Source organism: Rhipicephalus sanguineus, chromosome 1 (genome assembly GCF_013339695.2).
Source record: "Rhipicephalus sanguineus isolate Rsan-2018 chromosome 1, BIME_Rsan_1.4, whole genome shotgun sequence".
Taxonomy (NCBI): domain Eukaryota; kingdom Metazoa; phylum Arthropoda; class Arachnida; order Ixodida; family Ixodidae; genus Rhipicephalus; species Rhipicephalus sanguineus.
This window is the reverse complement of record NC_051176.1, coordinates 225,312,688-225,338,567: the sequence shown is the minus strand read 5'-3', so window position 1 is coordinate 225,338,567 and position 25,880 is coordinate 225,312,688. Positions and strand designations below refer to the sequence as shown.

Genomic DNA, 25,880 nt, shown 5'->3' with positions numbered 1-25,880 from the left:
ACTACAGTTTTCAGAGTATAATTTATCAGTCCAAGCTAATTTATGTTTAACTTTAGTGTCCCTTTAAAACACCCTAAGTTTCAAGGCCTGATTAGCTGCTTCTTCAGGGTAAGGCTTGAGATGCAGAGCACTTGTATATGCTTTCTTGGCGTTACGTGTGGCAAGGTTTGCAGACACTGCCACAAACCTTGACAGTAGACAAAGGGCGTGTCCCCATAGGTACGGTTTGATATTTCCTGGCATCTGCTGTATATGCCAGGATTACAAGAGGAGCTGCTATCGAAGGTAACTTTCTTTTTTGGGGACAACAATACTGTCAGGGCTAATACGGAATCTTGGCATGTACAACAGGCACCAGGAAATATCAACCGTACCACGAGGACACTGCCCTCTGTCTACTGTCAAAAGCCTGCGACAGGTGTCTGTAAACCTTGCCGCAAGTATGTCAGGAAAGCCTATAGTATAAGTGCTACGCATCTTGGGCTTTCTCACCCCTGAAGAAGCTGTTCAAGCTATGAAACGTAGGGTATTTTAAAATAAACTTTGGTTGGAGTTTTCTCTTTCCCTTTAAACTCAATTGTCCCCCCACCATATCTCCTGAATCTTTACCTCTGATTTAAGACAACATGCTATAATACTGTACATTACCGACAACTTTAAGAGGCTAACAGAAACCAACAAATTGAAGTGCATCCACTGGAATTATGCACATTAATGTTCAATGTAGCATGCTTTGTAAATTTGTACATAATAAACTGGGGTAAGGGTTTGAAAGTATTTTATATCCTAGCCCTGGATTAATAACAGAGTAATAAGACAGATAAAATTTACAGTGTGTGCAGACTTCAGTAAGCAACATTGAGGAAAGTAATGTTGGAAGAGTATCACAACTAGCAATGCTATTTGATAATAACAACCTATTTGAGATTCATGATTCAAAACACTTTGTCGCCTCTGAAAGGAACCAATTTTAACCGTAACAAGAAAGTGGAGGTTTTTTTGTATAGGTACTTCACATAAAAACTGTTTTATAAAAGTATACAACAATTCGTCATTTGCTGCACCAAGATAATTTTTTTTTTTATTTCTAATTTTACTTACTTTGACCATATACAGAGCAAGTTGTCACATAAGGCACACAATAACCTGCATATAATCTTCCATTAAAGGGGCCCTGCAACACTTTTTCAAGTAGCCATGGAATGGCTTCACTAAAGGAACTTATTGCCTCACGAATCGAACACCGCAAAAATTATTAGAATCCGTCCAGTATGAGCGGAGTTACAAAGATTTGTCGCACACTGTAATTGCTTTCTCTCTTTTCTCGTCCCGTCGAAAGCGCTGGAAGCTGAGCAGAGGGGGTCACACGCGCCTCCTGACCTTGAGCACATTTTCTTTTTTTTTTTCTTCGAATGCGTGACATACTTTCAGTGCGATTGCGTGTATGGGCGAGTGGCGGCCTCTCACAGCGGCCGCAGTAACTACCGAGCGCGCCATGTTCAAATCAGCCAATGTCATGGAACCTGCCTGTGACACCGTAAGCATCATTTTTTGTCGAGAGAAGAGGAAGCGCTTTTTAGCTGACTTCGCGAATTTATTGTTAATCCCAGGCCGCGTGATGCACTATAATGTTTGGCTCGCGTGTTCTCGGGAGCCTCGACTACCGATTGGCAGCATTTTCTGAGCATGCTGAAAAAGTGCTGCAGGGTCTTTTTAAAAGTTGTGTTCTAAACAGTGTCATTCATAAACACCATAATATTAAACGGCCAAGCACAGATCCCCAGAGAATGTTAGACTTAAAGGGGCCCTGCAACACTTTTCCAAGCAATCACCAAATGGCTTCATTAAAGGAGCTAATTGCCTCATGAATCGACTGCTGCAAAAATTTTTAGAATCCGTCAAGTACAAGTGGGATTACAGGCATTTGTCGTACGCTGTAAACGCTTTCTCTCTCCTTTCGTACCAGCGAGTGGGCTGAAAGTTACACAGGGCTGGGGAGGGGGGGAGATTACAAGGGGGCAAGAAGCTACGGCCATTCGTCAGTGCGCATCATGATGTTGAGCACTTTCTTTTCTTTCCTTTTTTTTCTACGAACACGTGGCTTCGAACAGTGTGATCGCGAGTGAGCTCACGGGTACGTCGCAGAACCCTGCGGTGGCCATGGTAACTATGCAGCTCATGATGCTCAAATCAGCCAATGGCCGTGGGCTTTGTGTTTATGGCGCAGTCATTAGGATTTCTAGCTGACTTTGAGAATTAATTGTAAATTCCAGGCCACGTGCTGTGCTATAATGTTTGGCTCATATGTTCTCAGGAACCTCGACTACCGATCGGCAGCGTTTTCTGACCGCAATGAAAAAGTGTTGCAGAGCCCCTTTAAAGGGCAACTCAGGCTGTTTTTCAATGTCCACTGAACTCAATATTACTTTCAATATGAGGTGTGTTCAAAAAGTATCAAACCTTTTCTTTCCCATGTAAACCAATCAAGTGTGGGAGGCTTCATTCGGTGGAGATATGGAGGGGAGATTCGTGCGCATGTGTTCAGTTTTTGCCGCCCATGGAAAGAATCGGTAGCTGGCAGTCGGCCCATGAATGAGGATGTGTAGTGAGCGCTTGTCAGATTCTAGTAAGTTGTAAAATGATGGAGCAACATGAGCAACAATATTGAATCAAATTTTGCCGAAAGCTTGGCGATACCCAAGCTGAAACCAATGACAAGATTCAACAGGCTTTCGGTGAGGATGCCATGAACCCTTCTCGGTTAAAGGAGTGGTAGAACTACTTCAAAGATGGCCACACATCAGCGAGCAGCGAACAGCGTTCAGGCAGACCCTCAACAAGCTGAAATGAGAATGTCATTGAGCAAGCATGGACTTTGGTGATGAAATACTGTCACATCTCAGCCCAAGAACTTGCGAACAAGATGGGGGTAAGCAGTGGATCAGCACATTCAATTTTTTGTGACGCCATGCAGCACAAACGACCATATCTGTGGGCAGCAAGAACTTGGCACCTCTACCATAATAATGAATCCATTCTGCACATCTGATTCAGGTTTTCTGTACCAACCACAGCATTCCTGTAATTCGTCAGGCTTCCTACTCCGCCCGACATGGCTTTGTGTAATTTTTAGCTTTTTCCCAAGCTGAAAATTCCACCGAAAGGGAACCGATTCAAGTTAAGAGGACACATCACGCAGAATGCAACAGGCCAGCAGATCACCTTTCGAAAAGATGCGTTCCTGAAGTGTTTTCAACAACAGCGGGAGCAGTAGAAAAGGTGTGCACATTACCAAGCAGACTACCTTAAAGGTGATTAGGGTTTTGTACCTTCTAATCAATAAATGTATTTCTACCAACCAAAGGTTCAATACTTTTTTAACACACCTCGTATATGTTCTCTTTGGTGCTCTAATGATGTGTACCAAACTATATGGTTGCAAGTTTTTTAGTTTTTCTGAAAATGAATTTTCAAGACTTTTGGCGAGTTCCCATATACATACCTTTGAATGCAGGCTACCCTGTGTTTGTGACCTATCCTACATCACTACCTTCCTGAGCAGGCGGTCAAAAACAAATGGTCATTCTCTCGCACTAAAATTGTTGCTGAAACTGCCGCTGTCAAATTCCGAAAGGCAGGCACAGCTTGTGGCACCATTGAATGACACCGCTAGTTTCTCTTTTCTAGCACCAGCACCACGTGCACTGTACCTACATTACAGCAGGGTATGGTGTGACGCCATCTTAGATGTTGCACAAAGCAGCTTCCAGTATTCTTTTCAGTTTCGACACATAGCTTTTGCTTATATATAATTATTGACGAGTTTCCAACCACACTGAACCACCCAACTTGTTACAGGAGTGTCCATACCACTTGAAAACAGCAATATCGTAATATGGTCAAAAAGACACCGAAGTTCCTCTAACAAGTCTAACAATACTCACATAAAGAAGCTGTTGCAGTTCAACAAAGTAGACCTTCATCCAAGCAAGTGACTTTATTTCTAAGCATATATACTCTAATTTGTGAAGCAGTATTTGTTATATGAAATTTTACCATATACGTTGCCTTTGCAATAAATATAACTGGCACTAAATGTATGATTGTCAAATACTTGCACCGAAACCAATGTTGAGCATTTATCCTCGTCAGGTGTTTCCTCAAAGATTTTAAATGCAGCTGATGTTAATGAAATGGGACAATAACTTTTTGAACAACTTTGGTCTCCTGGATGACATCACTGAAAGAAGATGCTTTGACAGATATAGAACTGTCTGTCGAATAATATGCATAAATATTTTGCAAACCACTCTACATGTCTCTTAAGAAGTGCTGCAGGTATAACTAAAGTAAGGTTCAACATTTTTGTATTTTAAGGCAAAGTCAAACATTGTTCTTCAGAATTTTTTTCCCCTCACAAAAATTGAACTTTTTTTTACAATGCAATGAAAATTTGTGTTTTTTCAGCGTTTCTGGCACGATTCCACATTACAAAAAAAAAACGAGAACAGCCCGGCTTACAAAACTATAGTCGGATACAACTTAAGAAGGCAGGAGAGGGCCCGCCCAGATGACCGAAGCGCGGCTGCCGATCGCCTATGCGACTAAAGAAATAGTCTCGCTCATGCAAGCGCTGATGTTCTCCACACCGGCCGTCCCGCTCATGACGTCAGTCCCGAGTGCGCGCCCATTGGTGCAGGCTTGTGCTCATCCGCCTTTGAGAAGGAAATGCCGCTGCCTTCTAAAGTTGTATCTGACTATAAGAAAGGCAAGAAAGCCACAAGAACATTTTTTATAACTATTGCCACTGTTATTAACCGTAGAAATTTACGCTAATGGAAAGCTTTCTCAATGTTATACAGTTCACTGTAACATAGTTGAACCTTGTTATAGCAGTAACAATGGACAAAATATACCCTCGTTATATCCAACATTCATTATAAACACCCACACAAATGTTGGTGAAAAAGGGACTACAGTTAAGTTTGCACAAAAGAAACGCAAGAAGGGTCTCCTCAGAATTTTGATGGCCTGCCAGTGTCTTGCCATGCTAATATGACACAAAGAAACAATAAACGTCATACACATTCTCTGCACTGCTGTGAACAATGAATGACACCATTGGTGTTATAATGAAGGATCAGCATATTGGCGTGCTGGCTGCAATGCAACCAAGCCAAGCCACTGCAGCCGGCAAACGTTTTTGAAATGAAAGGTCTCACCACATGGATCCATACCCCACTGCTAGTCGTTAACCTTGCATGTAGATTTGACCTCACAATCCATCACTGATAAGGTCTGCGAGAATGGACCTACTGATGACAAGCTTCCTTTGACAGCTTATCACAAGCCACCCACTGGCTGCACTCAGCCTCCTGATGCACTTTGTAGGCTGTTGGGCCTAACCAGTGCCCAGTGATGGAAAAAATCAGTGATGGAATATAGTATTTTCGTAACATACAGGCAGTGTCGCAAGTGCTGACTAAGTTTCTTACATCTTGGATTGATATTTCAGCCCTAACAGCAATTTATATCACCAAAACAAGCTATATTTCGATTGAGAAAAAGCACAAAAATTGGGCTTCTTTATAGACATGCTGCTTCTGAATGACGTGTGCTGCAGCAGTAGGCATGCAGGTTATGTGCCTGGTGGAGACTAATCATCTCACAAAAATATTTCACTATCTTCTATTACATGTGGTTCAAAATGAGCTTTATCTGTTTTCATGCATTTTCTCAAAACAAGCTTTTACTCACCCTGCTTGTTTGGTGCAACAATTGCTCAAGCTCTAGAATAGCTACAGCTATAACGTCTTTTGCTGTATGAAGCTAAATGCATAAAGCTTGAAATGCTGCAAGCAAATTCCTTCTTTTCTTCTTCTACAATTTTTTAAACTGCCTGTGTTCTTGATTGTTAGTAGCTGTACTGTAAATGCTAAATTTCAGTGGGCTGCTAAATTGTTAACTGTTGTTGGATTTGAAAACTGCTTGCAGCAGTTCGATTCTTATTCATTCTGCTTTCCACTCGTGCATTAAACATAACTTTCTGCCCAGTTTATTATTATCTATTGTCTCACCAAATAATAGTAATTAATATTTAATTATCTCAACAATTATTTGAGTCAAAGAAAAAGTTACTGCACTTTTAAAATCAGCACAAAGAAATACATATATATCTGCTTTTTAATTGAATCTGGTCAGAAAATGAACAAGATAGCACCAGGTACCATGTCCCCCCTTAATGCTTTGCACCTAGTTGGCACAGCCGAAACTTAGCTCATAATTATCATTTTGGCAGCGTCACATATGTGGCTTATGCCTGAAGCGTTGTGCAGCATGCTGCATTCAAAGTTGTAGTTACTGCAGGTATACATATTACCTAATCTTAGCTCTTCCAGCAGATATGCATCGGTGCCAAGTGTAGGTGGCAGTGCCACGGGAGAATCCCAATAATCGTGCCAGTTCGAAAAATCGGGCATCCAGAAAATCGGTTCGCTGACTGTATATTTGATACTTCCACTACAAGAAACTATATTTTTAGGCAAGTGCAAGCAAAAATTTGCTTTGCTATAACCAATAGCATACCGCTAGAACAAACTGTTGTAGTAACTCAAGGCGGTTGGAATATTTCAGCGGACAGTAGACTCCCCTAATATGACCTCGAAGTCACCATGGAAACTTGTCTGTCTTATTAGAAGTCTCCCAAAAAGAAAGTTACAACATGCCAGGTGCATACAAATAATATATTTGTTACTTGAAAACAGTGAATAGGTTTACAATGAAAACACAATTGCAATAGGAGCATTTATTTGGTTCAGCATGATCAAAAATGGCGGCTTCAAGCACTCTTTCTCCAATTTATCCAATCCGCTATGGTTGTTTGCTGCTGTTGCACAAAACAGCGTGCCATAACACATGAAGACATCTTCATCTTCATTTGTGACACCAGGATGATATTGTCAGGGCGAAAATGGCGGCTTCAAGCACTCTTTCTCCAATTTATCCAATCCGCTATGGTTGTTTGCTGCTGTTGCACAAAACAGCGTGCCATAACACATGAAGACATCTTCATCTTCATTTGTGACACTGTCAGGGCGATTTTGGTCTGCAAGCTCTGTGGAATTCGTCATGGTCCCAGCACAGATGATCATGATGTTGTTTCCCATTAGGAACAGAACTAGCTGGCTGCCATTTGGATGCCAGAACTCCGAAAATTGTAGAGGCCCAATGTTAGCATTCACTACAAAAGTTTATCTTAACTGTGAATATGTTTACATTAAGCAGGATGTGGTACAAACCATGCAGAGAGTAGAAAAGAGAGTTTCTCAATTATTAAGAACAAACAAAAACCTTAACCTCAGTTTGATGATCGCAGATTGTGCGAGGAGTTTCAACAACACCTTCAGCTTTTCGCTTTTTCTGTGAACACAAGTCAAGGCACGCTCATATGGTCACGCGTGAAGAAGCTGAAATTTGTAGTTTTTCAGCTAAACCTGAATTGTATGTTGTTTTTACCAGCAAGTATTTTTGCTTTTTATCAGAATCCAGAAATGCAGAACAATAATCATCAAGTGTAGTGGACTTGTAACATCATATATTAACCTCAAAGAAATAAAGTACATTCATCTCATCTCAAAAAAAAAATAATAATAAGAAAATTGCATCAGGCAAAAGAGGAAAACACATGATTGTCCTTAGTAAAAACAGACTTGGAATATGCTTTACATGTGACATCTTTCTTTCCTGAATCAAAATACTTTCCAATGGAAGTGGATTTAATTCTTTACTCTAAATAAATAAATATACTTCATAAATGCTACTCATTATGAATCCAATGTGCCAAGATATGTCAAAAAAGGATGACCAATCTTGGCTAACAAATCATGTCAAGTTTTAAAGCAACTTTGCAGAGTATGCTACAATCGGGTAACATGAAAGATTCATGCAGATCTACTGAGACATTCATTATAATTGACCAAGTATTCAACGGATATGCTGTTCACTGATCAATCAGTGACTATTAAAGAAAAAACACCAGTGGAAAACAGCTAAGAAAGAGATCCTGAGGGGCTAATTGGCTCATTTTAATGGTTTTAAATAATTGTGCAAGCTGCGAAAAGGACAACACACAAGGCAGAACGTGAAGACAGTTGAAATACATCATGCTTTGGTTTACTTTGCCCGAAATATGCATTTAAACCATTATTTGACCACTACTACGAAGCTGTCCATTTCCTGTAGTTCAACCCATCTGCATAAACCCTATGTTTTGCAATTGCAAAACGCATATTTCAACTCACACCCACCACTCTGATTGAGGCAAACACACCACGAATTAGTCAGCAAGCAGCATTGCAAGATTAAATTGTAAGACCCTTGCTAGCTGTATCAAGCTTTGCAATACATGAGTAAATGTTGATTGTGTGCTTGGTTACATCAATTTCCTACATAAGTGGCCACGCACGCTCAGCAGCACATGCAAGACATTTCACATATTCTACTGCAGCTGTATTCCCAATACAGCCTACCTGAACTTTTCTTTACTTTATACTTAAGTGTCAAGCCATCCACAGCAGGCTGGCTTCTCAACGCTCGTCTGTAATTTTCAGTCTTTTTTAGCAAGAGTAGAGTTCATCTTTTAATATTTGTGCCTCGACATCAACGAAGGACGGTCTGGGGGTCACCGTCCTGCGACGCAAGTACAGCGATCGACTCCCGAAACGTGTTGGCCAGAAGCAGCAGCGCGGCGGCCCTCCGTTGTCGCCCGCCCTTCATGATGCTCTAATGGCATCCACCGCAAGTTCTCAGGCATCAGGTCAGCATATTCATTCTGTAGACCACAAAGAAGATGAACAAGCAAGAAAACGGCTGCGTGAGGATGACGCTCAGTCAAGGGCGTCTACAGAAGACAACGAAGAGATGGACCAGGCAGCCTTCACTGTTGTCTCCTACAAAAAGAAAAGAGCTGCAGGTGTTCCTGTCATATTCAAGCCAACTCAACCTAACAGAAGCTTCTGGAAAGTCAACCCAAATCTCCTGGCTTCTGCAGTCGTGACAACAGCCCAAGAAAAGGTACTCAGCCATCGTCTCAACAAGGATGGCAGCCTCATGGTGACAATGTCTTCAGTTCCTGCAGCTAATCGCCTCCTCGCGGTGACAGACCTGGCGGGTATTGCTGTAGAAGCACGAGTTCCGTACTCCTACTCTGCCACGTACGGGAGGATACAGGACGTCCCTGTTGAGTACTCAGATGACGACCTCAAGGAGTATTTGAGCGAACAAGGGGTTATATCTGCTAAAAGGCAAGTTGCTTACATTCCAAACGAAGATGGCGTTGTAACGGAGACCCGAAGACGTTCGGTCATCCTCGAATTCTCTAAAGACGCCCCTTTACCAAGCCGAGTGTCATTTGGATTCTGCAGTTATCCTGTAACGGAATATATAGGATCCGCTACTCAGTGCTTCAGATGTCAAAGGCATGGGCATATAGCGAAATACTGCAACGGCCCCATCCGCTGCAAGATATGCGCTGGCGCACATACGCACAAGGAGTGTACGTCCCGTTCTCAGCCTCGATGTGCAAACTGTGGAGCTGACCATGCTGCGTCATATGGCGGGTGCCCCAAAAAGAAAGCAGCTACTCTAGCACGGACAATGGAGCAATTCCAGGGAAAAGCGCGAAAACGACGAGAACCGCCGCCGAATCCGGATGTGATATTCACATCTACAAATCAAAAGCAGCAAGAGCAGCAAATCCAGCGCAGCGACACAACCTCGAAAAAGTCATTTGCCTCAGTCGTGAAAGGAAACCAGAAAAGACCATCATCTGCAAAGAGCCAAGAAAAGTCCTCAAGTGATCCAGATGCAAGTCAACAACAAATGTCCCCAAAGTCGCAACAGAACAGGAAGAGCCAAGAAAAGCTGTTGGGTGGCAGCACCATACAGGACATATCAAGTATGCTGATTCCCATGATGTTCGCGGCAATCAAGGCTCTCCTGTGTGCCAACCCATCGTTGAAAGACATCCCAGAGGTGCAGGCAGTCCTGGCTTTTGAACCACTAGTGACCACTTCTCCCACGGCGCAACGCCGTGGTTCTTCTGAGTAACAACCATGGATTCGCTACCAATCGACTCGCCAGCGGTGTCCACCAACAAGCACTTCCGTACATGTACTATTTTCCAGTGGAATGCTCGCGGTTTGCGGTCCAAGTTACCAGACTTTAAGTATCTAGCGCGAGTGTACCGTTTCCCGTTCATGGTCATTTCCGAGTCTCGCGTCGACGAGCAGTTTAGGTTACAAGGTTATTATTTTCATCATTCCAGGCGACAAAGCGGAATTAGCCGACTCCTCATTGGATTTCGAAACGATGTGCCTGCATCTGTGATTGACGTTGGACCACATGACAAGAATGAATATGTTTGCGCAACCACAATGATTGCATCTCAAGTGTTTACCCTAATCGGGGTCTACTTGGAACCAGGATCACCGTTCGACGTATCAAGACTCGAAAACTTGTTGACAAGCACTCAGTCTCCGCATATTATTTGTGGCGATTTCAACGCACATAACGAGATCTGGGGCAGTTCTTATACATGTGCTCGTGGTGCTAAGCTGGCCAAACTTCTTGCAAAATACAATATAGAGCCCTTAAATGATGGCAGCATAACTTACCTGAAAAATCCGAAGACTGTCAGCTGCATCGATGTCACATTCGTCTCAAGTCAAGTGGTCCAAATGTTTGGATGGTGTACAGACTTCGAGACTCGAGGAAGCGATCACTACCCTATCCTAATCTCTGCCCGTCATCTTCGGAAGTCGCCCAAGAAAGTGACACTGAAGTCGGTAGACTGGGACGCTTACACAGCAGCGGTAGACAAAGGGATCACAGCCTCGACTACGAATGCAGAATTAATACCAACAATAGCTCATTGCCTCCAAAAAAGCACTCGCTCTGTCGTTAAACGATGTAATATACCAACTAACGACGAAGAATTCGAAAGATTATGTGCCATTCGAAGGCGTGCCGAAAGGAAGGCTCTACGTACAAAAAGTATCGAAGACCTCAGAGCTTGCCGACGGGCACAAAGACACATAAGACGTTACTTAACCAAACTGAACCGAAAAAGATGGAAAGACTTTTGTGGTACGCTGGATATACGAAAACCGCTGAGCAAAATCTGGCGAGTCATCAGAGGCATTCGCAAGGAGCCGCAACAGCTTTACCCTTTTCTTGCGCTGTCACTACATGAGCGCGCATCGCTGAAAGAGGTGGCAGAGCAGTACTGTAGGCTCCTTTCCAGCGGGGCAACGCCATCTCTGAACATTGCAAATCATCAGACTTGTACACCTCGAGCGACCTTTCCTGACTTAGAGGAACTTTTCACAATTGACGAGCTCAAGGCAGCAATCAGCGACACGAACAAGCGATCAACTCCTGGTCATGACGGCGTGAGTTATGCAGCCCTCGCAAACTTAAGCCCCACATCTCGCCTACGTCTTCTGGAGTACTATAACGCCTCGTGGATAAATGGGGAGGTTCCTAAGGAATGGAAACTTGCTAAAGTTATTCCTATATTGAAGCCGGGAAAGCAGCCAACAAATTACGCCTCCTTCAGACCCATATCTCTGCTTAGTTGCGTAGGGAAGCTATTCGAAAAAATGATTCACAAACGTCTTGACTGGTTTCTGGAAACTAAGAAAATTTACCCGGAGGAAATGAATGGCTTCCGTCAAAATAGGTCTGCCATTGACAATGTCATTGCCTTGATCTCATCAGTTGAAGAAGAATTGGCTTGCGGAAACACACCTACTGCGTTATTTTTAGACATTAAGGCCGCATATGATTCCGTCTATCACAAAGCAATACTTGACGCTTTGGAAACCCTTGGTCTTGGAGGACGGCTTTACGCATGGATTGCAGATTATCTTCAAGGGCGCCAACTTTTCATGTGTACACCGGAGGGCCCTACAACGTTCCATGCCGTCGAAAAGGGAGTACCACAAGGAGCTGTGTTGAGCCCGGTATTATTTAATCTAGTGCTTATCCATCTGAAAAGAAACCTGCCCCGTGGCGTCAGCATCACACTGTATGCGGACGATATCTGCATTTGGAGTGCAGCGCGTTCCCGAAGAAACACCCAACAACGTCTCCAGAGAGCGCTGGCAAACATATCGGCCTACCTAAATTCAAGAGGTCTCAAACTGTCCCCCGACAAAAGCGTTGCTATGGCTTTCTCGAGGAGAAGAATGGAAAAATACCCACTAGTGTTGGGTGGTCGCACCCTTCCATACGTGAAGACACAAAGGTTTCTTGGGGTGACGATTGATAGGAATCTCACATGGTCTCCTCAAGTGAAGAAACTGACTGAGAAGATTTCGTCGGCGTCGCACGTATTCCGATTTTTAGCCGGGTCACAGTGGGGCAGCAACTGCCGAACAATGGTGCTCCTTCAAAAGGCCTACGTTGACGGTACCTTGCGTTATTACCTGCCCATCCTGCATAATATGTCTTATACAAGCAAGAGAAAACTTGAAGCGGCACGTAACAACTGTCTTCGAATATGTCTCGGCCTTCCAAAGGGATCGTCTCGAGTAGCAACTGTAGCAGAAGCCGGATGTCTGCCTCTTGAAGTGATAGCTTCGCAGGAGACACTTCGGATTCACCTCAGACACGTTCTTCACAACAAGAACCACTTTCTAAAGAATATTTCTAAAGCCAGTGCTACATCTAGTTTCGGGCAGGCCGTCGGAAGCATAGGCGCACGTATTACGATCCCTGCTCAGACGTCACCTATTATGCCAAAGAACATCCCACCCTGGACACTGTCACCACTAGAAATTGTGCCGTATATCCCCGGAATTAGTGCAAAAAGGAAAATGCCCCAAGCAGCAATTCATCAGATAGCGTTGGAGTATATGTATAAAGAATACGCAGCCGAAACGCACATATTCACAGATGGTTCTACAAGGCAACGTCGATCGTCATATGGAGTTTTTGTGCCCTCAACAGGAAAATCCCTCTCGTATCGTCTTGAGAGAGCGACATCTTCTACGTCAGCTGAGCTATATGGCATTGAAGAGGCTCTTAAGTTTATACTACGACAGCAACTGCCAAAAACATGGGTGATATTTACAGATTCTAAAGCAGCCCTGCAAAGTATATGGAACAGGCACAAGCATGGTAATCACCCAAGTGTAGCATCTGATATCGCCTATCTTCATCACAAGGCTAAGATTGATGGACATTACATTAAGTTCCAATGGATACCTGGCCATGCTGGTATTTCAGGAAACGAAAAAGCGGACGAAGCAGCCCGAAATGGACTCCAGTACCGGAAATTCAGAAGAATATTTTTTACTAAAGTCGACGCCTCGAACATCGCAAAAAAATATGCCTATCAAGAAAATGACCGCCTCTGGAATCTGCCGCTCCAACAAGATAACTGTCTTCGTTGCATTGACCCAGAAGTGAGAGCGAAAATTTCCCCAACACTTCCTCGCCAACTTGAGACACTGTACCATCGTCTTCGACTGAACGTGGCATACACGAACAGTTATTTGTACCGCATAGGGCGCACCACTAGTCCCTGCTGTGATAACTGTGGCAGCATAGAGACAGTAGAGCACATATTACTGGACTGCTCCGCGTACCGCGATGAGAGAGCAGTGTTTGAGAGACAAATGGACATGATTTGTCACGATCAATTAACGTTGCCCAACATATTAGGCCCAGTGCCCGGCCCTTCTAAACAGCGACGGGTTTTACAGTCCCTGTTTAATTACTTGTCAAACATTGGCCTAGTAGGAAAGCTTTAATGATTGCACCCCCCCCCCCCGATTATTTCATACAGCAAAGGCTTCACTTACCTGACACACTCGTTGTAAACATTTCTATCAGGTTCACTTGCGCATTTCATTTTTTTATATTCTTTCTTTATATTATTATTTCCTTCTCTCTCTTCTTTAGTCTGTCAACCCCCTTCCCCATCCCTACACAGAGTAGCATGCCAGCGGTTATATACTGACGCCGGCAAAAATCTCTGTTTTTCCAATAAAGAGTCTCTCTCTCTCTCTCTAAAGGCCAACTCCAGCGATTTTTTTACCATGTCAAAGTAATGATGCTTTTATCTTCCTGATACGCTCCTTTCACGGGTCCGATAGCAGAAATACTCGACAAATTGGACAATAATTTTAAATAAGCAAAAAAAGTGCGACACTGAAACTGAATCCCAACCGAGCAGTACTGTCTTCGCGTGACGTATAAGTCAGCAAAAAACAGAAATTCTGCAAGGCATGCCGATCCCGCCAGCGCGTAATATGAAAGCTGCGAAATCGGCGAAAAGCAGACGCTCAGGGGAAAGGTGACCCCGTCGCAACAGCCATACCATGTCTGTGACTGACCTTACCACGTGCACGTGCTCCTCGGAGCTGTCGGAAAATGACAGCTGTGATTCGGACGCATTTGGAGGCCAACTAAAATCACCATTCCTCTTCGATGAAGTAGCACACACCTGTTTAGTTATTTGCTTGCCTGGTTGCGCATTCCACCGCCAGATGGCGCCACCTGTCAAAGCGGCTCAAGTTTGTGGGGCCGCGATCGGGTGAAATGCTATCCCTGAGGACTTTGTGGACTAACTAAACCTTCTTAATATTGCTATGGGAAGAGTGCAGAAGTTTGGCAATAATGGCGTTCAACATGACGTTGTAGGGTCGAAGGAATTTAATATAAGCCAAGTACGAGCCACCTTTCACACGACACGCAGCTCATGGATAGGCCTGGTCACGGTGCACCCTGTATATGTTACGGAAAGTGTCTCCGTATGGTAATGTTCACGCATGTGCACTCTTCAGCCGGTACCGTTTTACCGCACTCTCCGTGCGGTAAACTGGCCCTGCTAGCTAAAACACTCTAATATAAAGACGCGGGGTAATCGTTAGGTCAGAGTGTTTCGTGACTGTCAAGGTAATTATACGGGGAATCGTGTGCAGCCCACAACGCAACACCACTTGCCTATCGCATGCGCACCCACAAGGAACTGAAATTCGCACACCCAGCCAACGAAGCACTGACCAAACGCACACAACTGTTGTCTTGTGGATAGCAGACGTTGTAGTGGCACCTCGGTTCCGTCACTTCCGGTTTGCCAAAAATGACGTCACGCTCACAATGTTGCCAATAATTCTTGGAAGCAATGTGGAGTGAGTCGGGGCAATCAATAAAATTCATATGTAATGAAGATGCGTGTCTCTCCAGCCTGTAATTTGGCATAAATGACGGGAACGTGAAAAGGAATGTACCCAGCAAATTTTATTGAAATCCATTTACCTCGAAAAATCGCCAGAGTTGGCCTTTAATCCCGTCACCAGAAACATGAACTCCAAGGTCTGTATTTTTAATCTAAACGTGGTGTCTATGACGTGTTTGGGCACTAAAAATTTGTTTTAGTGCATTCCACAAAAGCACGGACTTCGAGATTAGTTTGGTTGCTTGGAGTCATCATGTTTGCGTGGAATGGGTGCCGGGGTGGACTCATCGCTATCGTTATAGCAAATGCTTTTCTTGGTCTTCTTGCGTTTCCTGTCTCTGTGTCTTGTGGGCTCTCGTGCTGGACGTGTGTTCGTGCGGTGTCGTCTTAGTGCATCTAGGCCGTAACAGACCTGTTGCAGAAAGGCCGAATGCCACATGGCACTGCAGGTGCTTGAGAAATGCCTTATACTGATAGGGCGTGAGATAATGTGCCAGGTGACACTGCACGATTTCTTCAAGTGAAGGGTTTGAAATAAAATTGTGTGCTGCTTGCTACTACACTAATTCCTCATTTTTTCCCATTTCTCAGCTGTTACGTTTCTTTTTTACGGTCCCGTGAAAAACGTATCAGCGAGGTTCTACTGTATTTAGATGTGCATGGACATCACAGGTTGACAACAATGTTCACAGCAAAAAACCTAGAAGCCACGATAACAGGAGGAACACTAGATTAAAATTATAAAACACAGGAGTGTCTAACACAGGAGTGTATAAACAAAGGAGAGTCACAGGAGTGTCTCTCTGTAAAACACTGGAGAACACTCGAGAATCTTTCACAAATGCTGTTCACTTGGTTGCTGCCGTGTGAGGCATGGTACACATAGTAAGGCCCTGATAAAATCTGATGACTTCTAGGAAACCTTCTCGTAGGCAGCCTTCTCAGGTCGTGCACAGTTGTTTCCCTGAAATTCCTGCGTGGCCATTTCACTTTTAAACTGACAAATTTTACATTAGCCAAAGGCTGCTTAGTCTGTCAATCCAGAAAATGGCCAAGAGATCTATACATGTACAGGGTCGACCACATCTAAGCTGAACACCTCATTAGTATTCAAACCGGTAAAACTAGAACGTTTCTTATACTTCACGAGTGCAATGCCCGTTATAGAACGTCTAATCATGGTGTCGACAAACACAGTAATGAGTTTCCGAATTATGTATTAAACAACAGCTTCAATGAGGTCTTGAATACTAATGAGGTGTTCAGCTTAGATGTGGTCGACCCTGTACGTCTGATTAGCTGTCATAATGTTATTCAGCAATGATTTGTCTAGTGTTTTGCACATTACTGTAGCCTTTCCCCATGCAAACGCCTAAGGCTAGGCGCACAATTGTTTTTTTCGACCAGCAGGCATTGACATAGACAAACTTCTGTAAGAGAGAGGCTTACTCGTTAGGGCACCTCCTGTCAACGGTGCTACCAGGCCCATGAGCAAGATGAGCAGTGGGCTGAAGCGGCCTATCTGTTGCTTCCTCAGCATGCTGAAGGCCACCACTGCAGCCACGAAGTGAACAAAGAGAGACGAAAACAGCGCCCACAGGAACACCTGATACCAGATCTCTGCAGCAAGAAAACACACAAATGAATCCTTGCTGTGTTGCCAACCCTAGCTGATTTGTGCTCATAGTTGCCGCCTTCTAAGGTATGGCAGGCTACTATGGACCCTTGCTCACGTTTATAGTACATCATTGTAAAGAAGCAATGCAGTTGTGCAAAAGAAGATATGCCTACTATGTATTGTAACTTTTTTTCATTTGCCATATGGCGGTAGCACTATGAAAATTTTTTTTTTTTAATTTGTAGCCTGATTCGACGGCATCCCACAAAAGCTTCTTTGAAATGGTCCATATAAGAGCAAGTTATGGCATTGGCAAACATCTGACATCCAAGAAGCTTTTGACAAACACACTTATAATCAGAGTAAAATTTTCTAGGCGTCTGTTCATAAGTTATAAAGAGCAACTGCATTTAATTTTGTATTCAAGCTTTTTTTCAGCATACATCCTTTGTCGAAAGGACGCAGCCAAAGCTTCGCCAGGCTTTAGCTCACTTTGGGAGCCGTACGACAGCTCCCACAGTATCCTTCATTCGGTAAAGAACTCTCATTCTTATACTCCAGAACACTTTGGAGTGCCATAAAAGACTCGCATAGGTAATCTGAACAGCACAATGCATGCTTCTGACATTTAAATGTATGAATGCAAGTATTTCTGTTAGCTCCATGTTTGCAATCAATGCTAAGGCACTCATACAGGCAGCTCCACTGGGTGTACTTCAGCCTTGGCAGAAAGTATACACTGTCATTGCGGTGCATTGAAGTTATATGTTTCTTGCGGGTTATCATTATGGACGGATAAAAAAAAAGGGCCTTCAGTGCAGCTAGTGCTGTATTACAGCAAACTCTGTTCAGGCAAGGCTTGCTAACATTTTCACTGTAGAGTCTACTACCAATAAAAGCAGTCTACTACCAATACAAGCATATGATCGTTTCAGATAAGGAACAAGCACAGAAAATGAGCACTCCATGCTTGAGAAGTGTGGCATGAAGAGTACGAGTAGAATCTGAAATGAAAATCAATTAAGTCAAGATAGAGCTAAAGTGGAACAAGACCATCAGAATTTACTGGCTCTACATTCTGGCACTGAACAAAACTTTTCCCTAGTTGGGACCAAGTTTTGTCAGAAAGCCAGATAAGCAAAAGTAAGTAACCAGTCAAAAGCATGAGAAGTGATCAGAGCAACTCCATGGTGGGCATAGTTTACATTATTCACGTCTTTTTGCATTCAAGTTCAAGCAGCCGCCTGCAAGTATCTTTTCCTCCATCCAAGTTTCGATAAGGTTCAAGCACAATTCTGGCAGCACAGTAGTATTTATACTATGTGCACTCAACGAAATGATTTCGACCAAAATAGCACTTGCAATGTGAAATATATCGAGTGCAGCCCCACGATGATTCAATACAACAAACAAATAGAATAAATGTCGCTGTAAGTGCTAAAACAGACTAGAATAATCTGGCACCCTATTAAATGGCCTCGATCTTCAAAGTTTTAAAGACTATGATGCCAAAATGTAGCCATGGTTTCTGTACAGGTTGTCCCACATAATTCATATTGTAAAGCGCAGAACTGAAAATGACCCGTCCCTGTCCCGTCCTCGTCATTTCCGTTCCGCGCTTTACAATATGAATATGTCGCACCAACAAGGCCAAATATCTACCCATGCCAAGTCCCACGTAACTTGAGCCAAGTCTTTAAAAATGAAAGGCGTGCTGGAAGTTAATTGAACCGAACGCATATTACTATTCGTACTAGCCTACCGTTACTCAGGCTATTCTTTAGTTTCCCCTTAACTAACTCATTATTCATGTTTAATTAGCAAACTTTTTAATTATTGACTGAAGAGCCAAAGTATGATCACAGAGTTGTAGAACACATTCAGAATCCACCGATTGAATTGTTTCCTGTACTATACGTCTCGCGTAGTCCTTTTTTCTGTGTTGCAAGGAAAACTTGCAAAATATGAAAAAAGCCACATGACGGAGTGCTTGCACACTTCTATTGTGCTACTGTCAAGAGTGCAATCAGTGAACCAGATTGGCTAATTATCAGCAATGGCAAATGACACACACACACACAGCACACACACTACACCATGACAACATACACAACTTCAGCAGCAGTGTTTGTAGGGTTAAAAATGCAGACAGGACTAGTATCACATAAGTGCCTCAATGATTGTTAAGTTTACTGTAATGTGGAAGAGAAGCCCACTCCTTTAATATGAATCCACCGGTCCCAACTGCAATCACTATCAAGTGCCAGAAACCCTTCAACACATATTTGCTCATAGGCAGCGTACGTGCAGGAACAACAGAAGTCGATTTCTTCTATCACACGAAAGGACCATTATCTCATGAGTATGTGTTATCTCACGAGATTGTAGTACATAAGTCCTTGGCCTAACGCCAACAGCGTAGCTGTGATCATAGGAGTAGCTATGGCCTTCTGTCCAGCCAATAGACCAGATGCATGACTTTAGAGTTGCCACACTGTCATGGCCTTGTAACATGTACCTCCTTTCATTGTCACTTATCCCTCCTTTTCTTCCCCGCCAACTGCCTCAATGCAGAGTAGCAGGCCAGAGAATCCTTACTACAAACAAACCTCTCTCTGAAAATATGAATAACTTTGCAAAATGCACAGGACACATACCGACAAATGTGTCAAGGGGATCACTTGGTGTGAGTCCAATGACATTGATGACGGAGTCTAGGTCCGCTGTCTCAAACTCCGTTCCAGAGGCCATTGGGCGCGCTTGCGTTGCACCGGGGCTGTGCCAGAGGCCCCCTCAAAAAGAGTAAAAATCTGCACAAGAAATGTCACAGTTTATAGCCACACTAAGCAATGCAGCAAAGCTGAACACCACTGAGTACGCATGCACCGAAACCTATCATAAAAGATAGCTTGCCTTTTCTTCTCATTATATGATAAACTTCAGCCAATAAAATAGTTAAACAGTGGGGTTTAACGCCCCCAGACTGCACAGTGGGTTTGAGTAATGGTGTACAGATTTTTAAGAGAAATGGAGTACAGCTTTTTTAAGAATCTGTATAAGCCCTTAAAATTTTTGATACTTTTCTGATGTCTTCAGCTTGGACTTATTCACATTCCTGCTGTACTTGAAGGCAGTCATTTATTTTTTTGTTTTTTTGCAGCCCCAATTATTGCTCATGACTACGAGTAAACCATTCATCATGGCATTAATTACAAATATATATTTGCTTAAACTTGTGTACCGTGCAAGGCTCTAGGATAATTTTGATCACCCGGAGTTCTTCAATGTGCACTCAAAGCATGGTAAACTAGCATTTTGCATTACACACCGACCAGAAGCAGAATGAGTTGCACGGTACACAAGTTTAAGCAAACATATGTTTGTAATTAATGCCATGATGAACGGTTTACTCGTAGTCATGAGCAATAATCGATGCTGCAAAAAAAAAAACAAAAAATAAACAAGACTGCCTTCAAATACAGCAGGAATGTGAATAAGTCCAAGCTGAAGACGTCAGAAAAGTAGAAAAAATTTTAAGGGCTTATACAGATTCTTAAAATATCTGTGTTAACAATGCAGGGAATCAAAGGGACACTAAAAAGAAAAGAAACTGCCTTCGTATTATTAGATCAGCCATCTACGATATAAAAAACACCACTCTTGCCACAAAAAGACGTTAAGCCATAATACAGACAAAAGAAAAATAGCGATGACATCTCCAAGTTCCCACACCAACTCACCATGACGTCATAAATTTTTATGGTGTCTGTTAGGGCCTATAAAGCTCTAACCGCAATTACACTGTGTTCTCAGGGAGCCAATGACTTTACATGGCAAGCTTCTGGAAATGTTTTTAGTAATGGAGCCGCAATATGAAAAAAGACTGAAATCCATTACACCGAAATTCGGGTGCTGGGATCTTGGAGTAGAATTTAAAAATAAAACTAACCTTCCGTTTCTTTTCTAATAATGAACTTATGATGACAATATTTTTAATAATAAAGTTCTCAAATAGTTTATCAGTTTAAAATGATTAAGTGTTTCAATTTATAAATTGTAACATGTGCTGGAAATCAAATACATTATTTAGTCAAACCTGCAATTTTAAAAATTTATTTTGCACATAATGGCTGCCCCTTCAAGCAATTCAATTTGAGAATTAAATATTGTGACACCTGCCACAAGCCACGCCCAATGTTTGAAACCATCACAGACATGACATCCCCAAAGCCGACTCTGCTCCTCACTTCAACTTTCACTATGCATGCTGGTGCAGTATTAGAGGGAGCAGCGTGGATTGGCCGAGATCAGAAAATGCCAAGTATGAGAATAATTACCTCACAGCCTCGAGTTTTGGAATGGATTGCAGAAGTTACTGTCTATAACACTTCACCAAAAATTACAAGACTTAAATGAATAGACTGTATCGCTACAAGCCGCCAAAATGGGATCTATTTCCACTGAGGCGAACAAATTGCTGTTTCACAAAATGCAAGAATCAGTGACAATATCAATTGCTGTCAGGACATTCCATCCTCCCTCCCCGCCCCCCGACATTTATTCTAATTATGCATGGAAACCTTAATTCATTGTCAATTTTTTATCAAACTTCATGGCAGTCCTATGTCACAGCAAGAACATCACCCAAACATATGCAAAAATTGTGTGCACTGCCTACAGACACGTATATACTCTCTAGGATTGCATGTTATCCTATGCCGCCACTGGCCCTAAGGTGGCAACAGTACCGGCCCCTATGGTATTGTCACCTCAAAAACGGTGTGTTGCGAAGAAGGGTGCAAATTGAAGGGACCAAAGTAAAGGCACAAACAGACAAGATTATGCATTATTGACAATTGAAATTTATTCAGAAAGTTAGAGCTTTTTATAACCTGACATGTCTTAGAGAATCGTAAAAAAAGCATGTAAATAATAGAAAAAAAAGAACATTAAACTTGTTTTCTTTTAACACCAAGCATGTTGTCTTGTCTGTCTGTGCCTTTCCTTTCGTCCCTTCAGTTTAACCCTTATTCGCAATGCTTCCGTACCAACTCTCTCACATTTCTCTTTTGAGAAAAATGGTGTGCAGTAAACTACAGGACAATACGTAGGCATCTGAGTTAAGCATGGCAAAAGCAATTTTTGTCTGTCCCAACCTTTTTAAAATCCAAGGCAATGCAAGAAATTATAACAAGTAGTAACAGAAAAGCATTTACAGGTACAGAATAACAGCATTTTTGTTTTAAGCTTACACGAGACAACAGTGTAGCCATAGCAGTGGCTCGGTAGTTACGATGCTCGACTGCTGACCTGAAAGATGCGGGTTCTATCCTGGCCGTGGCAATAGCATTTTGATGGAGCCAAAATGCTAAAGGGCTGTGTACTGTGTTACGTCAGTGCACTTTAAAGATCCACAGGTGGCTTAAACCATCCGGAGTTCACCACTACAGCTTCTCCCCTAGCCTGAGTCGCTTTGTGAAGTTAAACCGTATAAACTTACAAGTAACTTCCTCAAGGTTCACGAACATATTCACAAAACTGTCAAACCTAACTATGAACATGCAAAGGGTGCTGACCATGAAGTGTTGGCGGCAGTAGTTGGACTACTATACTTCACTGTAGACAGGCGTACGTTCCTGTACACAGATTCTTTTTACATTTGAATACTTTGTCAAGTAAGGTAATAATGAGTAAAGCTAAGCCACACAGAAGTGCAAAAAAAAAAAAATCAAAATCCTGTAGCTGGCCTATCAAAAGATCACACCAGCTTATTTCACAGATGAAAAAATCTAATGTCAGCCTGCCCTTGTGCATTCAAGACGCTGGCAGGCAAAAGAACAGGCCAGTGACGTCAAAAGTAGAAACTTTTGAAAGTTGTCTCAGCTGCGTAGTGACAATGCTGTTAACAGCAAGGGGCACCAAATGGCATCCAGCATGCATTTGAAAGCTAGATTCAATATGCTAATGCTGTTATTCACTAAAGGCATGTACAAGGAAGTTGTGCAATACAACGCTCGATACAGCTTTCCTGTAAGCTCACTGGATGTTAGAAACAACACGTTAGAAAAGCACACGAAGTTATAAGAGCTCGGTTTTCTTTGTTTTAAGCATGCCATAAAAGTGTGTTACAATTGGAGAACCTAAATGCATAACTAGAAAATACAGAATAGAGGCAAACCAGAATACAAACTCTCAGCTCTACTGTACAAATTTTATTTATGCACAGGTTATAGAAAACTATGCATGATCAATGGTTCATCACAAAGCAGCATATCAGCTTCTTAAATTGCACGCCCGAAAAGGAGTATTTAAGACTTCCAGGAACAAAGAATGCCTGCATACAATCCCTGGAAATAAGAGCATACCGTGAACCACAGACCGGCCAACACACACTTTCGTCCGACTAATCGGATGTGCGGAAAACGGTTTCCACTGTTTCCCGATGACTGATAGACAGCTTTGGCACGGTGCTCAAGCGTTGCGAAAGAGCAACAGGAAACGCACAGGCGCAGATACGTGACATAATCGTCAAGTAACTTTAAACCCGAAAACCCCGTTTCCTAGTGTGCGGCTCAAATGCCGCCGCTTCTGTGGTCCAGCTCAGCTCCCGGCTGCAAACGTTCGTTCGACAGACCGGCTTAGAGATATAGCCAGAAAAGATACTGCCCCATATTAGCGCCACTGCTTTCAACAGTTAGCTTCTTTTTTTTCCTCCTATAAAACTTTTAAAGAGCGAAGGCTACAAGACTGCACATAAGCCCCATCATCATAGTATGATGGTGCATTTCGAAGGTCATAGATGCAAACAAACTCGCGACACATTTACAAGAATTCCCAAATCAGCAAACACGCCCAGGTCTGCAGGACAAGCGATAGCACATCGCGTGCTGTCGCTTTGTTCCGCAGAACGCCGGAGCAACTTTCGGCATGTGTACAGATCGAAATCGCTCTTTCAGGAACGCAAGAAGAGGCCGTGGCATCAACTAGCGTGTCGTTAGGTGCATCGCGTTGCTAGGCGCCACCAGATGAGAAACAAGAAGGCAGATATAAAGCACGGAACTTTTTTTTTTCCCCGTCGCAGAGATCATATACCAACCAGCTAATTAGTCAAATTGTACCGATTACGAGCAAGGTTACTACGAAAACGAAACTCCATCAAAAGAGCAGTTCAGGCCAATTCGGTCGGTAGGTCGCAAGTGCTACACTCGCCACAAGCAAATACTGTGAGCAGTACTTACCATTTTTAAGGCATAACAGGACTAACTTCAGTACATTATTCATACAGCCAGCGGAGGTGCTTAGTTCGGAACGTCTACGGAAAATGATAAGTGGCCGAATCCCACGGTGGGTGTATCAGCGATGTATACGGTGACCTTAGCCTAAGATACAAATGTTCGCCAGTAGCCTACTACCCTAATAGAAGGTTTCATTGCTACCGACTAAACAAAGAATCCTCAAAAGATTCACATCGCCACGGAAAAGGCGCATAATATCGAAATACACGAGAACCGAAACACTAGCGCTTGTATGGATGGGCATAGGTTGCGTCCAGCCCTGACTCTTTCTTTTAAAAGAAAGAAAAAAATGTCGGCGCTCTTGAAGATACATAATTAAATCAAATTTTCCGTAGACTATAGTAGAATTACTTGCTGCGTTATTTAAATTAAGTTGCAATAAAGCTTTGTTGTTTAAAACGTATTATTGCGGCAATGTTATGATAGGTGGCAGCACTAAGTTGTCGCCTAAACAGACTCGTTCATCAGTGCTCTCGCTAATTTAATTGCTTTAATTTACTGCTACTACTAGACATACTGTATAGTGCGTAAAATCGTGACAAATGAATTTCAAGCGTGGAGGTAGAACATCTAGTAACGTTGGAACAACTAGCGATGCATCTCTTTTGTTGTCCGTGGCCGTTTTGTTGGGGCTGTTTTTTCTTCGCGCTTCAAGTTTATTAGTAGACTATACCGCTCAAAAGACTTGCATAAACGGAATATTGTTTGTCTTCTTCATTGATAGGACATCTGTACGAAAAGTACGAAGCATGTACCGTACATGGTTGAATGCAAGTTTTCTTGTTTTTTTGGCGATAAAGAAAAGTGAGTGGGAGGGAGGGCTGCTATGATTTATGTCAACGTTCACGTCATGAGAAGCAACGTTACCAGGTTCTAGAAATGCTGATGAGAACCACTATGTAAAAACAAAACTTTGATTTGAAACCTCTTTCTGCGAGGGAGGTAATCTTGCTATCTTACTTCGGGGCACAACAATTATGGGGTCTTTTGTTTTGTTTTTGTTTTCTAATGAAATTGTATTTGATTTTACAGGTGCCGATAACCAGAACTTCAGTAGTCCTTCGACTGGAATAAATATGACTCTTCAAGTGCGATCGATCTAAGAACGAAAACTGAGTTGATGCGCGCTGTTGGTAGGGCCCGGATCCAACAGGGTATCGTCGCTTTGTCATTTTGCATTCACGTCACACGGTGACACAAAAGCAGATAGTAGTCATTGTTTTAATGTTTACTGTGGAGTAGCGAGGCCCGACAACACGTGTGTGTGTTCCGGGATGGCCTCTACGTGCGCCTGGTTGCGCTACAGGTTGGGATTCCCCATAAAATGACGTGTGTCGTCGACGGGTAGGTCGTGAAACCGACCGCTCTGATCAAAGTTGTTGTGTCTGACAAAGTCGTTGTGTAGTTGATACAGATAGGTAGCAGAGTTCTGATTTTAGGACATGAATCTTTTTACAAAAATAGCCAAGTAGCGGCAAATTAAAAGATAGAAGCACGAAGTTTACAAATCCACAACTTTTAACCGCGGTGTACTCTTGACCGAAAAGGAAAAACAGATATAGTGGTTCTGTAACCTGCATTTGTTGGATCATCTAAAGCAGTCAAATTTGATATGGGAACATGCAGCGTAAGTAAAGCGAGGGAGAAACAGAGGGCAGGTTTAAAAGGTCCTATCTCTAGAATTAGAGGTGTATTGTGGAGTGGTGTATGCTTAGGTGCC

The 25,880-nt window shown here is 42.8% G+C and overlaps 1 protein-coding gene across 1 annotated transcript in view; it reads right to left on the bottom strand.

Annotated features, from left to right (window-relative positions):
- LOC119373372 (transmembrane protein 170A) overlaps window positions 1-24,418 on the bottom strand; it is a 31,529-nt gene extending 7,111 nt beyond the window's left edge. The window contains exons 1-3 of the mRNA XM_037643396.2: window positions 24,104-24,418; window positions 19,523-19,675; window positions 16,697-16,867 (exon numbers count right to left, since the gene is read on the bottom strand). Of these exons, the coding sequence (XP_037499324.1) occupies window positions 16,697-16,867; window positions 19,523-19,616 (265 nt within the window). The 5' untranslated portion in view covers window positions 19,617-19,675; window positions 24,104-24,418. The remainder of the gene's footprint in view (window positions 1-16,696; window positions 16,868-19,522; window positions 19,676-24,103) is intronic.
- Between the last annotated feature and the right edge of the window lie 1,462 nt (window positions 24,419-25,880).